Source organism: Psammomys obesus, unplaced genomic scaffold, assembly GCF_907164565.1.
Source record: "Psammomys obesus unplaced genomic scaffold, mPsaObe1.curated_primary_1811, whole genome shotgun sequence".
NCBI classification, from domain to species: domain Eukaryota; kingdom Metazoa; phylum Chordata; class Mammalia; order Rodentia; family Muridae; genus Psammomys; species Psammomys obesus.
In genome coordinates, this window is record NW_026590859.1 from 423,314 (window position 1) to 443,205 (window position 19,892).

Here is a 19,892-nt window from a genome sequence, read left to right on the forward strand (position 1 = left end):
TGAGCCAGTACCTTTTATGAAAGAATGGCAGCAGCAGGGCCTTCCTGTTAAGGTGGTCCCTGAGGACTGCAGAAGCCTAGACCTTGAGCTTCTTGATTGCACTCTGCTGCTTACCATATCTGCTAATGGATGTCCTGGAGATGCTGGCAGAGGCAGGAATGTTGTAGGAGGAGGTCTGCTTGGGGACCAGCGCTACCACTGACCTGTCTGACACCTAAGAAGGGCACAAAAGGAAACATGAGAAAATTCAGGTGTCTTGAGAAGTTAAGCACTTCTAGGGAGTGTGGGATCAGTAGGACTTCAGAAACTTTACAACTATTATTGCCTTCATGTGTCTGGACCATCTCACACACAACCAGTCTCAACTAAGTATCTGAGTTCACACACACACACACACACACACACACACACACACACACACACACGGGATTTCAGAAAGTTAGTATGAATGAAAGAGCATAAATGATGTCATTAATAAGTCTTATATTGATTATACATTTGGATTAATTCTTTTAAGCTGAGTTAAAGTATATTGTTAACATTATTTCAACAGTCTGTTTCAGCATTTTTAATGGGGTTAGTGAAAAATTTAAAATGACACAACTTTATTTATACTGGGCAGAAGAGTTAGATCAGCCTCCTATCAATCTTGTGTTATGCATGACTATTCCACTTTACAGACAATAGAATAGAATCAGGGGTGGGCTAAATCATTGCTTCAAAGTCTCATCATTAATATACTAAGGAATTGATATTTTTCTTCAGACCTGCACATCTCCAGAGCACACATTCTCCTCATTAAATTTCTTAATTTGAGATTTTATTACAAGTCACATTGGTTTGAACTGCATCTTTTTCCTTTGGCTCCAATTTCTTCCTGGCCTGTGTTGTATTATGTGTTGGCCACCTCGAATAGTTGCATCAAAAGGGCACCTGCCCTTGGGGAGCTAGGAGAAAGATGGCACAATGCCCTGTCCTCTGAGGAGATGCCAGGCTTTGCACCTGGCAGTTGGGGGAGGGCTGATGAATGAAGAGCCATAGAGAAGACATTTGGGGCCATCTTGATTTAAGATTGCCCTCTATCTAATAAAAACGAAGAATCCTCAGAATTGTGGTGATCCAATTAAACCCCTAACGCAGAGGGAATAAAACAGCTATAATAATGTTATGGGCCATAAAACATTCCTATTAAACCATTTTTTATTTTAACAATTTTTATGAACTTTGTAAGTCTGATTTATAGCTGCACCAGCCATAAAACCATCTTTCTGGGCCTTAAATTGTCAGTTCTTCTCTCCTACCAAAAAAGAATTAAATGTTGAGAAGTCAAACTATAAATGAACATTAGTGCTAACGAGATTCCCTGATAGCCAGCTTTAGTGGTGGTGTTTAATTTTACCCTCCTTATAAATCTACAGGAGCCCAGGTTTTTTTTTTTCCATCTCTTTGTTAATTAAGATGATTTTCTTCTGCAGGGGCTCCAAAAACCTTTGATTCTGGGGAAGGTACCAAGAGGGAAGAACAGGTAAAGCTCTTGGATTCTGAGTCCTGTGCAGCCACCATTGTCCTCAGGAGGTGCCAGCGTTCTGTCTCTCAAGAAATTTTTCCACCTACAACCCAGAAATGCTACTCTGGCAAGTCTGGGAGTTTATGCTCCCAGCAAAGAGAGATGACATTATTTATGGTCTGTTGTCATCTTTAGGGAAATTCACAAGGTGACTAAAGTGACCAGTTCCAAAGCTAATTATTAAAGAAAACTCTGTGTGTATGTGTCTGTCTGTCTCTCACTTTCTCTTACTCTGTCTCTCCACTCCACCCCTGTTTTTTCCCCCTCTCTCTTTCAGCCAGTAGGTGATATAAACCCATGCTCAAAAGCACCTGGCTGGATCTGACCTTAGCTCTGCCACCACTTGCAGGCTTAGCCTCTCTGGGCCTTGGTTGTCTCATTTGTCACTGGGGATAATAATTATGTCTGATATTCACTGTTGTAATGATTATTTAAAAAAAATTAAGACACATAAAGGCTGAGTGAAGTACCTGGTACCAAGTGAGCACTCAGCATGTGTTGGTATTTATGTTGGCATTTTGAATAATAACATCATCTTCATCAATTCTAAGGAAGAAAGACTCCCTGCTGTCCCTGACACTCTGTCAAAAGAGTGTGAGACATGCCTTGCACTCGGGAAAGCTCAGTAAATATTTGAGGAATGAATGAATATATGAACAATAAGTGACAGAGTTGGAGGTGTTTTGTAAAAGGACACAATAGGAAAGGGGTATTTTCTTCTTATGGGAAGTCACAGGTTGGAAAACTCAGAAACAAGCCTTAGGTATCAGAAATGGATGTAAGCAAAGGCCCTCAGCCTGCCCTTCAGGAACAAGAGTTGGTGGCGTATATTTGGTCTCTTTTGAGCTTTCTCATTTACCTCAAATTGGTTCATTACAATTGTTCTGGATGTACTTACCATGTGAAGGTGTGTGTGTATTTGTATGTGAGGAATTAACAAGGAGTGATTTGATTATTCCTGCTTGTATGTAAGTTAAATTTTGAGTTTATGCACTTGTTTCTAATTCCTCTAGCTACCTTCACACCCTACCCTGCCATTGGTGTTATCTGTAGTGCACAGATGAATAGCTTACAGTTGGGAGAAATTATAGAATGCCACTACCAGAGTGAGTGTTGGTCCAGAATACATTTGCCTACATACCTTCCCCCACTTGGGACTGAGGTCCAGGTATAGCATGGGGAAGCACAGGAAGGGGTATGTTGGGGTACCCCCAGTGCCTTCAGCTTCAGAGCCTCCCAGTGGCTGGTTATTGGTAGCTCAGCCTAGCCTGTCAGCCTCTCTTTGTAAGCCAGGCACATAGGAGGATATTATTAATCAAACAGTCCCATGGGTCTTATAGCCTAAGGCACTTCCTCTGGTTCGCTTAATTTTCCTTGGTATCTCTCAATTCCAGTTCCTATTTTAGTACTTTTCCTGAATCCCAACCTGTATACCTGTGCTTAATCTTATAGAGATCCCTAAGCTGTGAGTGGTTCCCATGGGATGAAAGCAGGGTGGCTGCTTATATTCTTTTGCTGGAATTTTTATGACTGTTCATTTCATGTGTCTGCTGGTATTACAAACATATTCCTTGTCACCTTCTATGTTCAATCTTATCTACATGCCTGTCAGGGTACTCCATATGGGTAAAAAGTAAGAGCACTCAAGTAATTTTTACAGCTACTGGGGATCTTAAGGGCTGAAGACAAGTCTGTGCCCTATTCTGCTGCAAGTCAGGGAGCCAGTGGCATTAGTAAGATGCCAGAGAAATGAGCACAAGGAACCTTTCTGGAACTATCCAGGGATAGGATTTTGCAATATGTTGTCCCTTCTACTGTAGAGATAGACGCATCAGAGTGCCCATGTTTTGTGAGTCCCCTTAGCTAATCTGATGGGGCAGTCAAAGCTGAGCATCACTGTTCCAGACCCAGGGAAGAAGAAAATGGAGAGCACCTTGTTGGCTTTTGCAGTTTTCTAACAGAGAGAAAAGGAGACATTCTTGGGGATGTGGGCCACAGGGAAGGCCTGCCCTTACCTGGTAATGCATCAGTGTGTTAAGCCGCTTCCAGTCACCTTCTATCTTGGTGGTAATGTCTTCGTCTTGCAACACCACTCTGGCAATCCGGCCTTGGCGCCACTCTGGGTGGAAAGGATGGTATAGGCAGCAGTGAGAGGGGCTGGGGCAGCCAAGGCCACCCTATTTGTGTGTCCTCTAGAGATCTAGTAACCTTGTCTCCATTTGCTGATGTCAGTGGCAGAGCTTTGAGACATCCAAAGGACAGGGTGAGGGAGGGGCAAGGCAGATGTGGAAGACTCTCTGAGTAGACAAAGCCTAGGGGAGAAGGCCAGGGTCTGGCTATGCTCCTGTGGGGGCTGTGAAGAAGGCCAAACTTCACATCCCTTTCTTCTAGCTATCTCATGGCCTGATAGCTCTCTGGGAAGCCACATTCCCCTCTTTCCCTCCTAGTCCAGCCCCAGGCTTCCTACCCAGGTCCATGTCCACGGCCCTTGGCCGCTGGGAGTAGGGAACATTCTTATATACTGCATCGAGGATCTTCTCCTTGACTTGAGTGATGGTGTCACAGTTTAGAACCTTCACTGGGATCTCTGGGCTGTTCTCGTTGTCAGGGTTGACACAGTTCAGGATCTGTAAGTAAGCATCAAGGATCAGTTGGAGATACTTGGGAAGTAGTTTGGGAAGACACTAAATCCTCAGAATCTTCTTATGGGAACAATGAGGTTCTCTGTCCTGAAACTTGGTTCTTTCCTCTTCTTTCTGACATCTACTATGAGAGCCAAAGCTAGGATGTTAATCCTTTCTCAAGAAAAAGGAAGTCTACTTCCTAGATGGGTTGAGGGAATGTAATCTTGGAGTGAGGCACTTTAGAGGATTCAAGATAGATCCATGGGTGTCAAGTACTGGCCTGACATGTCCTCAAAGCTTCTATACTAGAGACCAGCACACTTGCTTTCTTTACTTGCTGACTGTGCAGTTCTTACTGGTGAGTGAAGTTCTCCCTTATATCATCTGAGGCATAGGGAGCTCATTTGGCTCACCAGTGAGAGAGAGTCTGATTTACTATTCAGTAACTTGATATGACTTTTGGATTGTCCCAGATTGGTCACTGCACCTCATTTTTGATAGATGGCCCCATGGACTAGAAGGTAGAGTAGGGACAGTCACAGGTGGTACTAGGGTTAGAATCTTGCTTTTGGCTTCCTCACCAGGGTCTTGTACTCGATCTGCTGCCGGATGAGCTTGTCCTCACTGAGGGAGTAGCGGGCCTCACCAGTGATAGCGTCGATGGGGCCTTTCTCCATCTGCTGCTTGATTGCACAGTAGAGCATGAAGAGTGGTTCCCCAGCACACTCCTGTAATCATATCAGGGTAGCGTATGGATCCTGCCTGGCCTGACTGCATCTGCAGCCAGCAGAGAGAACTCAGGCCTGCTTTGCTTGGGGGGAGCTATGCCACGAAACCCGTTTCTGAGGGTCAGGTCCCCATGCTGTTCCAAGGTCAGGGTGTGTAGTTGGCTCTAGCCCTGCTCACACTCTCTTACCTTCAGGAACTTGTGTAGAAGAAAAGCAAACCAGTTGGTCAGCATCTTCTCGGCCACAGACTCAGTCCTGGAGGAGGCAGAGGGGTGAGAGATCATCCTTTATATAGGTGTCTTGTGGTATATCTAGGCTTCTCATGTGGGTGTAAGAGCATAGGGTCAAGACTGGACCCTAGCAACACAACCAAACTCCAGCAATAATTGGAAGTGACTAGCAAAGAGTGATCTCTTTCCCATACTTAATGGGAAGTTGCCTGGGGAAGGGGAAGGGGCATTTTCCAGGATTTAATTTTCTGAGACTCTGGACATTTCATCTTTGCTGCTCTGTGCTACCACAAACTGTTGGTGACACCTAATGTGGGTTGTAGACAAATGTTTATCCCACAGGTTGTAAAGGACTAGTTTCCTGTTCCCTCTGGCCTCATGGCCATGAAGAGAATCTGCCTGTTCCTTTGTGGTTTCTGCATATTCTGGTACTCTGTGGTGCATGCCTGGTGCCTGCCTCTCCAAATACATATTGCCACATATTCAAATGCTACATTATTTACTATAATAATTACTGACTGTATAACTTTGGGCAAGTCATTTGGCTTTTCTGGGTTCATTTTCCCCATCATTATATGGACACAGTCATAATTAATTCACACTTTCAATTGTTGGAGTTAAATGGGTAAATATACTTAAAATGCAAAAGATAACATCTGGCCCCACACAGTAAAACACTATGTAAATATGAGTGATTAGTACTGTGATTCATAGGCTCTCTAGGCCTGCAGGTAGAAAGCAGTGCTTAAGAGTTTAGCCAACAGGGGAATCTGTTTCTGCAAGCTCTACCTCCTTCCCCTCCCCCACCCTAGGCTACAGATCTGGAGGCTTGGGAAGAAACAAAGCCAAGCACTGTGACAGACCTTGTTGATGGGGATGCCAAGAGGTATTTTAACTCCTCACACGTGGTGCAAATTATACCCTCTGGCTGAAGTAAACCCCAGGCATTTGCCATGGCTGCTTAGCAATAAGGGTTGGAAGAGAGTGACAATGGCAGAAGAAATTGCAGCTTTCTCTCTGGGCCCTCCCAGCACTCTCTCTCTGCATTGTGTTTGAGATTAGCTCTAATTTAAATATAACAATTCTTAATGAAAGCTTCCAATGTTCATACTGGCAGGATGGAGCCTCAGTGCTTATAAAACAAAGCCATGCCATGTGTGGCCTGAAAACCCAAGACCAGTGAGCAAAGGTACTGGAAGAGCTGGAGTAGAGGTGACAGAATTAACTCCTGCTGCTCAGAGCCTTAGATCTGTGCTTGGCTCACTATGGCCTTAACTAAGGGTGAGTGCAGGAGAGAGACAGAGGGCCTCTAAAATCTATGCCCTGCCAGAAAAGGGGCAACTGAGGTAGGTGGTACATGCTAGCAATTCTAAGCCATGAAGCAGGGCCCCAAATCTGCTGCTTCTGTTCTCCAGCCCAGCATGTCTATCAGAGCTAAGAATGATGATGGGAAATGGTTTGTCTGTGTTGTCCAATATGGTGGCCATAAACACAGGGTGTCTGGACACAGGAAATGTGACCAGTAAGATGAAGAAATCAAAGTTTATATTTCATTTTAGATAATAGTGGCTACCATGTTAGGGCACACAGCTCTGGAGGCAGAGACAGCTATTTCTCTCATCTTAAATATGTGGAAACCAAACAACAAAAGGGCAGCAGCCCGGGTGTGAGGTCACAGAGACAAGTGGTGAGTCTGGGGTTGAAAGCCACTTGGTTTTCCAGGACCAGCAGAAGATCACATTCCGCACTGGGCTGATATGAGGGCACAGCATCCCTGCACGGAAGCTGAGGCTGAGGCTATCGAGAGCCTATCTGACAAGGTCTATAACTGCCTTTCCCCTGCTCTGGGTCAGACCTGCGGAGAAGAAGCTTGGGGTGGTTCTTATTCTCCAGGTTCTTGTCGATGAGGTCAGACAGCAGCTGCTTGAGGACATCAGTGGCATATTCCAGGCGGCCCTGGAGGCCTGTCATGATGAGAGAGGCCACGTTGCCACGGTCACGCATGGAGAAGCTGCGCTGCAATTCCAGTGTGCGGATGAAGGTCAGCAAGAACACCTTGTTGTTGATAAGCTGGGCAAAGACTTTCAGGGCTTTCTCCACATGCTGCTGTCCATTTCCCTGTACCTGGGGGTATACAGGATGACCTTTAGGGGACAGGCTCTGGTTGTCCACTCTCTTAGGGCCTGATGGTGACAATGCCTGCTATAGGACCCCCTTCATGAGGGCTGTAGCCATTTTATCCCTAAACTCAGTTGTCTTCTGTGTCCCCTCTACTTGTCTATGTGCTGAAGTTCTGAACAGCACTGGCAAGGGATATACCTCATTTACCCGATGAGAGAAATTCTATTAGCTTATTCTTTTTTTTTTTTTTTTGTAATTTCCTCTGCCCTGATTCATTCTCTCGAGTAAACAAACCAACAAACAATCTCAGAGTCTCAGAGTCATTTTTAAAGCCTGTTACAAAATACTGGCCCATTTCCTTTATTTCCTTTCTCCTTTTCCTTTTTTTTTTTTTTTTTTTTAAGCTGTTATGAACTGCTGGCCCTTTTCCTTCATAACCTTAGAGTTGCTCCTAATTTCCTGGGAACCCTGGCCTACTTCATTGGAAGACAGGCAGTACCTCCAGCTCCCGCAGAACAGGGTGGTCCTCAATGCCTGGAAACAAGACTCGCATGGCATAGGTGCGGTAGTCCAGGTAGGGGATTCCTGATCGGTCCAGGTCACTGGTTAGTTCATTGATGTCTGTCTGAAGCTCTGCAAAAGCTGTGAGAGTGAGAGAGGACAGAGAAGATCAGAAGGACTTCAAGCCAGTGGGGAAGAGAGAGGGAAAAGCTTGTCTGAAGGAGAAGGAAAGCTGGGTACAGAAGCAGTAGGTTAGGGGGTGAAATGAAGTCCTAGGTTGTTGCTTTAAGGATCTCCTAAAGGCATGGTCCCCAACCTGGAGCTAGTAGAAGTGATAGGAACTTGAAGAGGTGGAACCTAGGGGAGATCTTAGTAATGGGGATGTGCTTTAAGGGGATTGTGGGTTTCTGGACCTCCCTCTTTGAGTTTTCATTGGCTGCACACTTTAACCAGTATATGCAGCCTCACCACAGGCCTATTGGCAACAGGAATAGCTAATCACAGACAGAAACTTTCCAAACTCAGCCAAAATAATGTTAAAAAACGTGTGTATGTATGCAAGTGAATATATATGTGCAAAGGTGTGTGTGCCTTTGGAAGCCAGGGGCCAACCTCAGGTGACACCTTCAGAGATACCTTCTTTGAGACAAACTCTCAGTAGTGTGAAGTTCATAAATTAAGCTGTCTGGCCAGTGAGCCCTAGAGATCCTCCTGTCTTTGCTTTCCCTGTGCTGGAATTATAAGCACATGCCACAATGCCTGGCATTTTTTTTTTTTTAATGTGGGTTATAGGGAGCAACCTTAGGTTCTCACGCATATGACTGAGATATCTCCCAGCATTCCCCTTTTTATTTAGTAGGTGACTACCTCCAGGATTTGTTAGTAAATGGAATTTGGGTAACATGCTGTGATGAGAAGATGGGCACTTTTCTGTCTTCTATGCTTATCTATCTATCTATCTATCTATCTATCTATCTATCTATCTATCATCTATCTATCTATCTATCTATATTTTACTTCTACTTGTAAAGGTGGCTAAGATGTAGAGAAGAGAACATCATGACTTAGGCCCTTTGTAGGTGTTAGAAGCAAGTGGAAAACTGCTGGAGTTCAGCAAAGGTCAGAATAAACAAACTGATCTCCTTCCCCTAGGAAGAAGATGAAAACCCTAGAAGGCCTTAGCTGTCAAATGCCCACCCCAAAGTCACTGAAGGGTTCCTAGGTATCTCCCTGGCTTCCCAGGTCCAGGGGTAACTCTTCAGGCTTTGTGCTGGAGTATGAGGGAGGAGAGAGGGTTCTGACCTATCTCTCTCAGTACAGTTCTTCCCCACTGTTCAACACTTGCTTGTGAAAAGCCACTTGCAGCAAAATGTTTTGATTCCTAATTGAGACGTTTACCCAGAGAGCTGCCAGGTTCTCAGCCTGCGAGAATGCAAGGTATGCTTGTCATCTTTTGTATGTGTCTGTGTGAGAGATGAGAAAAAACACAGTATCCACTCCTACACATAGTTACACCCAAGGCTATCAGCAAGTATGGCCTTTGGAACATTCAGCCTACAATAGAAATAGGAAACAAATCCTAGATGATGAGCCAGGAGCAGGGCTCTCCTACTTTCCCTGCTATGGCTTCCATGTACTACAAAGGTACTCCTGTGAATATTAGGAAAGGGGTAAATCCTGGCAATTGAAGAATCTGATCTGAGACAGTGAGGCCTGGCAGGCTGACTGTGAAGACATAGTAGTCTTGAGAGGGAGAGGCAGCTGGCTAAATTATGGGTTGAACTGGGGTAGAGCAGAGACAGTGAACAATGCCAATGGACACATTTTCTTACACATGGGCATACCCCTCAGGCTTCTTAACCCCCGGGATGGGGAAATTCCTGCGAAAGAGTAGAATATGAAAGCTAGTGGAAAGAAGATAAAATCAAGATGGGGTTTGTATGTAAGGAGGGTGATGATATTAGTGAAGAAGAATTCCAGGAAGTGAGCAAGTGCCTACACTCACCTTCCTTGCACTCCAGTGCCACCCTGGACTCCAGGTTGTCCATCTGCATTTGGAGCCGCTTGAGTGTGAGGTCATTTTCCCTAGACTTGCGCTTGTAAGCAATGAGCACAATGATGACAATGATAAGGAGGAGGCTTCCACCAGCTGCGATGCTGATGATGGCCGGCAAGGTCAGCAAGCTGTCGGAGATGACACTCACAGAGCCAGGTGAGAACACCATCCCGCCCACGTGAACCTGTACATTGTACACACAGATACACACACAATGCCTACAGGTATACAGCCATGGCATGCCATCATGTCCTACAGTGCTACAGTGTGGGGAATGATAGGACACACTGCCACGGTGCAGTGCATATTTTGATGCTATGCAATCCTGCTTTGGGAGCTGCCTTTCTATTTATGTGTTCCCAATTGCTATGCACTTTTATGCAGGACCTGGAGATGAGGAAATATGGAGGGGATGAGTCATTACTGAGGTGGAAGGGAACCTTTTTTCATGAATGACAGTGAGGCTGGGCAGAGGACAGGGACAGAAGAGGGTTCACTCACCATGACCTTGTGCTGCCCTGTGAGGTTGGGAGGTTCACAGAGCAGCTGAGTCTCAGACACAGTGACTGCACAGGGCGTCTCTCCAATCATTACTGTGTAGTTGAGTTTTGCTCCTCCAGAGGCAGGAGGGCAGAGATTTTTCCCCTGTAGAGAACAGGTGTCTTAATGACGAGAACTGGCATATACTTGCAGAAATGATTTGCCTACTTAAAAAACAGGGTGGAGCAACAATGCAAAAACCAATAAGCCTCTGTGACAGGTTAAAAAAAAAAGACTTCAACCTGCCACAGATTAAAGGAGACCAAAAAAAAAAAAAAAAAAAAAAAAAAAAAAAAAGGAGAAAAAGGGAAAGAGGGAGAGAGAAGGGGTTGGGAAAGGAGGAAGGGAAGAAAGGGAGGGGAAAGACAAAACACTGGACAGATACAGATGGAGGGGAGGACATAGGGGATTTAAGGGTGGGGGAATACAATAAAACTCCTGGGTGCTAGCACCTGGAGATTTGGCCTTCTAAAGTGGGAAGGGCCTCTCTCCCAGCACTGTCCAGGCTTTTCCTCCCCATTCCTGTCTCCTACCTTCAGGATGATGGGTGAACCTGGTTTCTGATCCAAGACTCCAGTGGGGCTGAGCAGTTCAAATGTTGGGTTAGGATAGTAGATGAACTTGGTGTCATTATAGATGAGTAAGGACTGGACATTGTTAAAGAGAAATCCAAACTCATCTGGCCGTTCCACAGTGTCCAGGCCTGGACGGTAGTCACTGGTCAGAGAGGGTGCCAGACAGGTGAGGGTGGTTGTGTTTACCACTGTGCACACCTAGGAGGCAGAGAGCAGCATTCAAGACTGACCACTTGGTGGGTGAAGGGGGGGTCGATTACCACCTCTTATTCGCTGTTTGCTTAGATTCCTTCACTGCATATGAGGCCCTTAAAAATGTGGTGACAATGCATTTAACCCCACTCATTTATTCATTAACAGTGTTTTGAGTACCTGTTTTCTGGCAGACACTAGGCTGAGAGTCTGGTGCACAGAATGAAGTAGTCTCAAGGGACAGCTCTGGATTAATTAAACAAGCATTATAAGCCAGTCCACAGAGAGCCTGGGGTAGCACAGGCCACAGTGCTCTGAAATGAATAAATGGATGAGGAATGCTCTGGTGGGAAGATGCTCTGGAAATCTGTGAGTATGTGTGGCCTGAAGCAAGACTCATGAAAGATTTCCCTCAGAAGTAGCGAACACTTTCATCTGAAGAACAAGAGGCTTACCTGGGCCAAAGAATAGTGCACGAACAAGTTTCAGGTAGAGTAGATAACAATGCAAAGGTTTGGGGTTGAAGATGTAAGAATATCTGAAGAAAAATCAGTTGTAGTAAGGGAGTATGTGTATGTGTTGGGGGAGGAGTGCTGTGCATGGTGCAGAAAATGATGAGATGAGCATTTTGTACCTTGCATAATGTTCAGCTAATGTTTCAGGAAAAAGTGGTAAGTAAACAGGATCCTGCCACTCAGGGCTTTTTTCTTTTCTCTAGCCATGTATTCTTCCATCTGCACTGGGGTAGAACCTTACAAGTGACACTGAGTTCATGCTCTCCCTTGTCTCTTGATAGATCTGTGGCCTACCATCAAAATTCTACTGGCTGGCCCCTACTTAGCACAGTCTGCTATTCTCTCCTGCGGTGGTTGTTTCTGAGGCCAAGACTAGGACACTATTAAGAACTCTAGTATTTCCTGTCTAGTAGATAAGGTGTGTGTGTGTGTGTGTGTGTGTGTGTGGTCAATATATACACACTCAGGTTTCATGACTAGAAACAGGTGTCTTCTGAAATAGTTGACAGTAACACAGAAAAGAGCTGGTATGTCAGAAGTGATGTCAGAACTTCAGGTCCAAGTTTTAACCCTTCATAGTAAACAGCCTCCCCATCCTTTGTGCTGTGCTAGGGATTAGTTCCCATTCCTGTCCTTTTCACACTTCAGCAGCCAGTTCTGACTTAATGGCCATGTCATGGTGCATCTGCAGACACTGAGGAGAAGCAACAGGTCAGTTAAATGAGCACAGCTTGCCAACAACCCTATGCATTTTAGGCTTTGTACCAGTTCTCCTCACTATCTATCAGGAGATTAGAACACAAAGAAAAGGGTGACCCTAGGCAGGCTGGGCCCAAACTGGGGCTTAAAAGGAGCAAAAGGACAAAGTGCTTCCTTTCCCTCTTCTGTATACAGAGGCACTGGACAGCACTGTGAGGCCGTGTTCCAGGGACACTGTCTTCACCTATGCCTTCCATTGAGGCCTGCCAGCCTCAGGTAGGTCACCACATAGGCCTACGGCCTTCCAATTCCATCCATAAAGTGAAACTATATTTTAGTTCCTGGAAATACTGTAGTTATGGTTGTGTAGTGGTGGTGGCAGTGAGAAAATAGTTCTCAAGATGTAGGTGAATCTTTGGAAGAGAGAAGGGATCTTAACCTGGCCTGTGGCTTTTGCAGGATGTCAGATAAGAGAGAAGATCTAGCCCTGATTTTTTTTTTTCCCATTAGGGAAAAAGCTGAACCTTTTGGTAGTCACTCTTGTCTGCCTCATGCCAACATTGTAGCATTCTCTATATACTATATCCACATCTCATTTTACGCATATTCGTGCCTTATATTGATCCTGTTAACAGGGGAGGCAGTCCTCCCCAGCTTCTCAATTCCTTGAGACAGAAAAAGACTTCTACCAGGAAGGATTCCTTATATGTAGAAACCAATGACAGAAGCATCCCAAACCACCTCATGTCATACTATGCACATGCCCAAACCAACCCACTCTGTACCAAGCAGCCAAGAATATACCTCATGTCTTAAAGCCAACTGACATACACAAATCAATCCTGTGGCCCTGAAGAACCTGTCCTTCTTATGAAGACCAAGAGAAGCTAGAGCCAGCTTTTTTTTTTCCCTGCCTCTGCCTGAAAGGTGGCTGCCTTGGCATGGAGCTCACTTCTCTTAAGAATTGATCTGTGAAATATATCCTGGTTAGCCATGTTGGGTGATAATAAGATCTGTGTTTTAAAACTTGCATTTAGGTTTTTATTTGTTTGTTTGTTTTTGTTTTTGAGAATGAATGGTTTATATACCCTGGGTGTGAGTTCAAGGCTCCCGTTCCTAATAATTCAGAAACTTGAAAGAGCAGCAGTGCCTGGGAGCTCAGAGAAGACTTAGCGGTCAGGAGATAGATAGGGTCCAGGCTCTTGCCATGATTAAAATTCTGTACTTGGATGAAGGGAACTTGCATTTACCTAGCCAAGAGTGCTGAGCATTTCTACCATGATGGGAAGTCAGGCCCAAGAATACCTTGTGACTACGGGTAAGCCATCTATCCATTTGGTCTTAGTTTCTCTGCTATGCAAGGAGGGTGGGAACCTGATAATCCTTAGGACATTTCTTGGTCCAGCCCAGCTTCTGTTTTGTGCATCTCTGTTTTCTAAGGAAGTTTCAGCAGGCTGAACATGTTCATCTCAGCTTTACCAAATGCCAAAGGTCACAGAGTAATCATTGTAATTTATAGTAATAATAATGGCCAACACAGCATCTTCTGTGTTATGAATTATGAATACAACAATGCTCCAAAAATTCTAGCTGGAAAGAGTGAGATGGTGCTTCAGGGAACAAACTGAAAGCTTTTCAGTAACTTTTCAGACATTCTGTTCTCATCAGAATAAGAGAACTTTTTGGAATCCACATAAATCTATAGCTAAAAAGAATAAAATTATGCAGTTATGCAGAGGAGGGAAGAAGCTATACATGGGTGGCCCGTTCTGAAACTGCAAAGCAAGTCAGTCTTTCAGCCATTTACCTATGATGAGCAGAAGAAGATCACAGAAGTTAAAGGACCTGATCAGAACCATACAGCTCATAAGTGGCAGTCTTGCTTCCAACACAGAAATTTCTAAATGTGCAGGAAGAACTTCTTTCCACCTCCCACTCTGTTTCTCATTTAGTCTTTAAGTGAATATTTTCACTGAAGTGAACATTCGCCTTTTGTGCTGTATCATTCAGCAGCCAGCATTTTTAGACCATTGCTATATCACCTTCTGAAATTATACTGCCATCATATTAGTTTCTGGAAGGCTCAGGTGTTTGGAACCATGACTACAGGGACAAGTCTCAGTAGAGTTCCCTGTATAGTCATCAAGCATCCCTATATTTACCCCTAGCTGCTGGCCTGGCAAGATGTGCCCAGAGCACATCTGAGACCAAGGAAAGGAAGACCATAGGTTACTCACATTGACAGATTCTTTGCCATTAAACTTGACTCGGATTCTTGGCTCTTGAATGACATCCAAGTTGAAGCCTGTGATAGTTAGGGGTGTGTGGCCACTGTAAACAAGCAGAAGCTAGGTTAGGTAAAGCCCTCTTAAATTTAGTATAGTAAGATTCAACCACTAGGATCAACATGAGCTGCCCTTGGGCTGTAGCGCTTCTGCAATCTCCTTTCCCTCTAGGTGAATCTTGTTATTTTCACCTTCCTCCAGATACACTCCACCAACCACACTGCCTTCCAGATGATGTTCCTGCCAATCTCATATCTCTTCGCACATACCTGCCACTCTCACCCACCTAGTGATGCTCCACTCCGGCTCAATACGTTGGACACGCGGGTCATCTATGTACTCAAACTGTAGACTGCTATCTACCCGGGCTCTGTCAACACTCACAGAGACAGGGACTGGTCCTAGTCCATTGGATGATGGAGGTGAAACACATACAATCTCATTCATTGACCTCCTGATGGGGAAACAGAGAAGGGTGAAGACAAAAGAGATGAGCATGAGTTAGCTTGAAAGGTATATCCCTCACCCCATGTGTGGCCCATGATACATTCTGCTGTTTTCTTATTTTCTGTACTAGAGAAATAGCCTTCATCAGTGTCCTTCAGCACCTTCCTTTTACCCAGCTGTATTAGGAAGGAAGAAGAGTAGAAACGTTACTTAAAGAACACGGGCAAGGACAAGGCACTACAAGATTTTGCAGAACTCCTTTCTTTTTCTGGACTTTTCTAGAATATGCCTAATCAATGCTTAGGCTCTAGTCAGGTTGTCAATAAATAATCACATAATACCTGTCCTCTGTTGTGATAAACACACTGGGCTTTCTCTTGCAGCAAAACTCTTAGGTAGGTAACACTGGGCAAAATGGTGCCTCACCCATGGATTCCTTCAGAATTATCCATAAGTCTGCATCCTTAGGGCTCATAGTTATGGCTGACAATATTAGATGTTTTTGTTGTTGTTTGTTTGTTGTTTTTTTTTAATGCACAGAAGATAATCCCAAAGACAAATTTGCTAAGACTATATGACTTCCATGAGTCTCAAGTCCCTATAATGAAGCTCGGCCTGAGGAGCTCCTGGGATCTTTCCTCATCTGTTCTAATAGCCCTTGTCTCCAGTTCCCTTTAGCTGTTACCAATCCCTCTGATCTATGGGACATAAAATGATAAGTTGCATATATTTCTAACAACAGATGACATGTTTGAGCCAAGGAGAGGACCAATGATGAGGTAAAGGCATACCAAGGCAACAACAACACACCACCCTTCACATTTACCTTACCCATAGAACTCGCAGGTCTGATTGCCCAGGTACACTGCCACGCTGCTCCCAGCACCAAGGTAATGGCCCGTGATGGTCACCATGGTGCCTCCTGACTCTGGTCCCCGGATGGGGCTGAGTGACAGCACAGAAGGATTCTTTGTAAGGAAGCAGAGAAACATTCCTAGTTTAGGTCCAAGGCTAGACCTAATGATAAGAGGTATAATCATGATGCTGGGAGAAAAGATACTTTCCTGCCCTCTGTAGTTCCAAACATCACTGCTTTCCCTAGATGGTCTGTTCAGGGAAGGTGAAGGGCTGCTATACATTGGAATTAATTAACTTCCGGGGGGAGTCCTGTACTCATAATACTGAAGGGAAAGCTGACATGACACTGACTAATCTATCAATTACTTTGCAAATTGAGAACAATTTGAAAGTGCTACTATATAGAGAGCATGTTCTGAGGTTTTTTTTTTTTTCCTCTCTCCAGAAAGTTGATAGGGCTGAGTAAAATGTTCTTGCCTAAGTTGGGCAGCTGATAGACTGCAGCCTCTATGAATGGTCCATTTATATGTCCTCAGTGCCCTAAGCACTGAGGATTCTGGGTGCCATCAGTAAGTGGTAAACATGGTTCCTCTGACCATTACTGGTGGATGAGAATCTCAGATACTAGCATGCTCACGAAGCTGCACATTAAGCTAAAGCTTAAAAGAAATGTCTACCTATGATGCACTAAGCAGCTGACCTAAATCAGAAAGAATTGCTTCTGCCTACTGGGAAATGGTATAGAAAGTGCTCTTGTTTTTGTTATCTTGTTAGATAAAGTCTCACTATATAGCCCAAGCTGGTCTTGAGCTGGAGACTCACCTGTCTTCATCTTTTGATCTCAATGCTCGGATCAAAAGCATATGATGCCACATATACCTTGGGAAGTACATTTAACTTAGTGAGTGGATTCTAGTCTGTATCAGCCCCTCAATATCTATGGCTCTGTGGTGAATCATGGAACTTTTCTGTTTGTTCCTTTCTCCATTGAGGAGGGTACAATGGGCTCAGGGCACTAAGCAGCTCTGATATTCACAGTTCTCTCCCTATCTTATCTTTTCTCTTTGCTTCTCTTGTCTCCTGGGAAGAAAATGAGGTACAGTGGCTGCAGACAGACTGGCAAATCTGAGAGAAAAATGTACAAGGAAAAAGGTAGTAATGTCAATATGAAAACATAGACCTGGGAGCTTTAGGCTAAGTAGTAAAATGCTTTTGAGAGAAGAGAATTTTGTGACCTAATGATTTTTCAAAACTCTTTGCAAGACTGGTTGTTAACACTTTTTTAAAAATTTTTAATTTTATTTTTTTCTTATTAGTTATATTTTATTAACTCTGTATCCCAGCTGTGTCCCGCTCCCTCATTCCCTCTTAATCCCACCCTCCCTCCCTCATCTCCACAGTGCCCCTTTCCAAGTCCACTGATGGGGGGACCTCCTCCTCATTCAACCGATCCTGTTTTATCAGGTATCTTCAGGACTGGCTTCAAAGCCCTCCTCTGTGGCCTAACAGGACTGCTCCTCCCTTGGGGAAAGGGGAGGTCAATGAGCCAGTCATTGAGTTCCTGTTAGAAATAGTCCTTGTTCCCCTCACTATGGGAAACCAATTGGTTACTGAGCTACCACAGGCTACATCTGAGCAGAGGTTCTAGGTTATATCCATACATGGTCCTTGGTTGAATGTCAGTCTCTGAAAAGACCCTGTGCCCAGATATATTTGGTCCTTGTGAAGCTCCTATCCCTTTCCCCATCATACTAACTCCCCTTCTTTCATATGATTCCCTGTACTCTGCCGAAGGTTTGGTCATGAGTCTTTGTATCTGCTTTGAAAACATTGCTAGTTAGAGTCTTTCAGATGCACTCAGTAGACTCCTGTCATACTGTTAACACTTTTTAATGAAGTACTCATTGTGGAGATGTAGGTAAGATTTAGACAAGGAACTTGAGGGCACCTAATACAGTATATTGATTCAGGAATTGAGCCTGGATAGACTGATTCAGGAGGAACTGAGCCTGGGTAGACTTCAGGACCCCAGAAGCAGTTTATTGATTTGGCATGAATTTAGTGTCAACCACACAAAGCTTTGGTATCAAAACTGCTTGTTGTCTAAGCATGATCACATGTTTTTTATGAGTGTGCATATATGTACACATATCCATATAGACACACAGAACTGTCACCTCATATGTTCCCTCTCCTGGTCTTGTGCATAGAGTTACATCTCTGCCATAGTACAGTGACTCTTCTAACCTTAGCATAAAGTATCTTACAAAGAGCAAAGCATATGGATAAGTATAAAGTACATAATTAGTGTGTCCTCATTAGGCTAGAATTAGATCACAGTGTCACATGGAGGGATAGAAGGCAACTAATTTCTCATTTCTAAGTAAGGCTTACATTTATGCCTTATTTAGAACTCTGACCTATGGTCTGAGACTCCAAAGTCTCTGAGGTTTTTGTATAGGTTTGTTTTTTAAGTCATCTGACTATCCAACCCCAGAAAGATAATCTTGTAAACAGGGAGGTCAGAAATTCCTTTTACTGGTTACCATGGTCTGCTTGGCTGGGAGGAGCAGATAAGAATTTCCTAGGAGATGTCTGGAACAAATGTGTGTCCTTGCTGGGTATGTGGCCAGCCTTGGTCCCAGTACTTACCACAAAAGTATATTGCTGGTGGGACTTGGTCATGAACTCTGGCTTGCATTCCCCAATGCACAGGCGCACAGGCCCAGATGTAGTGCCCATAAGGGCATGGCCCATCTCGCAGACGATCCTGAGAAAACAGCAGGCCTCCCAGTGAGAGGCTTGACAAAGCTACAGTCCCTGCACATTTGCTCAGCAGTCACTGAGTGACCCATCTTTGTCTTGCTGTAGTGGTGGGCCGCTGCTCAGTATAGTGCCCATGTGACCATGGATTTAGTGCTGGCTTCCTGAACTTTGTCTTATCTGCACAGTGGATGTGGTTATATATAAAAAGCTGTGGGTACCTCTGATGTGCCATGTAGCTCAATTCAGCCACTATTCCTGTGAGCACCTAGTGCAGTGTCTCACCATGGGTCATTTCTTAGATTGAGTGGACTGTCCAGTAGAGATTGAGGGCCCATACTTACCTGGTGTGTTCTGCTATGCAGCAAGCTAACATAGCAGCTCTCCCTAAGAGCACAGGTGAGTGATTATTTGTCACACTGATTCAGTTGTAGTTTGTTTCCTGCAGTGAGCTTTCAAAAGGGGATAGATACTCTGGGGAGATAATGTGAGCATTCAAACAGCATCTTCCAGTACGGTGGCAGAAATTCATGGAAGTGGGTGGTGGCTGAGTTCATTAGGTACCAAGTGACGTGGCCTTGGTTAGAAGTCACACCTTATATTGTCAGGAACACTAGAGGAAGATGCTCTGTACTCTCTCAGCATGCCAGATCAATACCCCCTGATGATTTTCCTGGCTCCTGAGATAAGTTACAGAAGAACATTTAAACACTGGTTCCTTAAGTCACAGTGTCTTCCAGAAAGAGTGGGTTGTAGGGGATGGGTAGGGATTGAGGAAATTATACTTTTTTTTTGGGGGGGGGGAGGTTCCTTACCTGGAATCACCAGGCCTAGGATAAGTAAGAGAGGGTCCTACAGTTTCATCAAATAGAGGGCCAGGGAATAAGGAAGGAAAGTTTCTTCTTGCCTCCTGACATCATTTCAGATCACAAGAACAGTGTCCATGCTAAGCCCACTTAGTAGGGAGGATCAGAAAAGCAACCCTCCCCCACCTCCTGTATTATCCTGGCACAGTGGGAAGATCTGTGTTAAAAAGACTGATGCTTATCTGAATCATTTCTCTAGGAAAGAAGGTAGCTTAACAGAGATTTCATTTCATGTACTAAAACTAGCATTAAACAAGTATCTCTGTCTCTCTCACACACACACAAGGCATGCCACTAGTCTCCATCTCCTTCATAACACTTAATC

At 44.4% G+C, this 19,892-nt stretch overlaps 1 protein-coding gene across 2 annotated transcripts in view; it reads right to left on the reverse strand.

Moving 5' to 3' along the window:
* The window catches only part of Plxna2 (plexin A2), a 205,636-nt gene that overhangs the window by 7,979 nt on the left and 177,765 nt on the right, over positions 1 to 19,892 (reverse strand). For both annotated transcript variants that reach the window (XM_055609140.1, XM_055609139.1), the window contains 14 exons: positions 18,591 to 18,708; positions 15,912 to 16,048; positions 14,920 to 15,087; positions 14,586 to 14,679; positions 10,901 to 11,140; positions 10,329 to 10,472; positions 9,777 to 10,011; positions 7,770 to 7,912; positions 7,005 to 7,273; positions 5,108 to 5,174; positions 4,773 to 4,919; positions 4,035 to 4,194; positions 3,583 to 3,686; positions 115 to 214 (listed from right to left, as the gene is read on the reverse strand). In XM_055609140.1, coding sequence (XP_055465115.1) covers positions 115 to 214; positions 3,583 to 3,686; positions 4,035 to 4,194; positions 4,773 to 4,919; positions 5,108 to 5,174; positions 7,005 to 7,273; positions 7,770 to 7,912; positions 9,777 to 10,011; positions 10,329 to 10,472; positions 10,901 to 11,140; positions 14,586 to 14,679; positions 14,920 to 15,087; positions 15,912 to 16,048; positions 18,591 to 18,708 — 2,126 coding nt within the window. The remainder of the gene's footprint in view (positions 1 to 114; positions 215 to 3,582; positions 3,687 to 4,034; positions 4,195 to 4,772; positions 4,920 to 5,107; positions 5,175 to 7,004; positions 7,274 to 7,769; positions 7,913 to 9,776; positions 10,012 to 10,328; positions 10,473 to 10,900; positions 11,141 to 14,585; positions 14,680 to 14,919; positions 15,088 to 15,911; positions 16,049 to 18,590; positions 18,709 to 19,892) is intronic.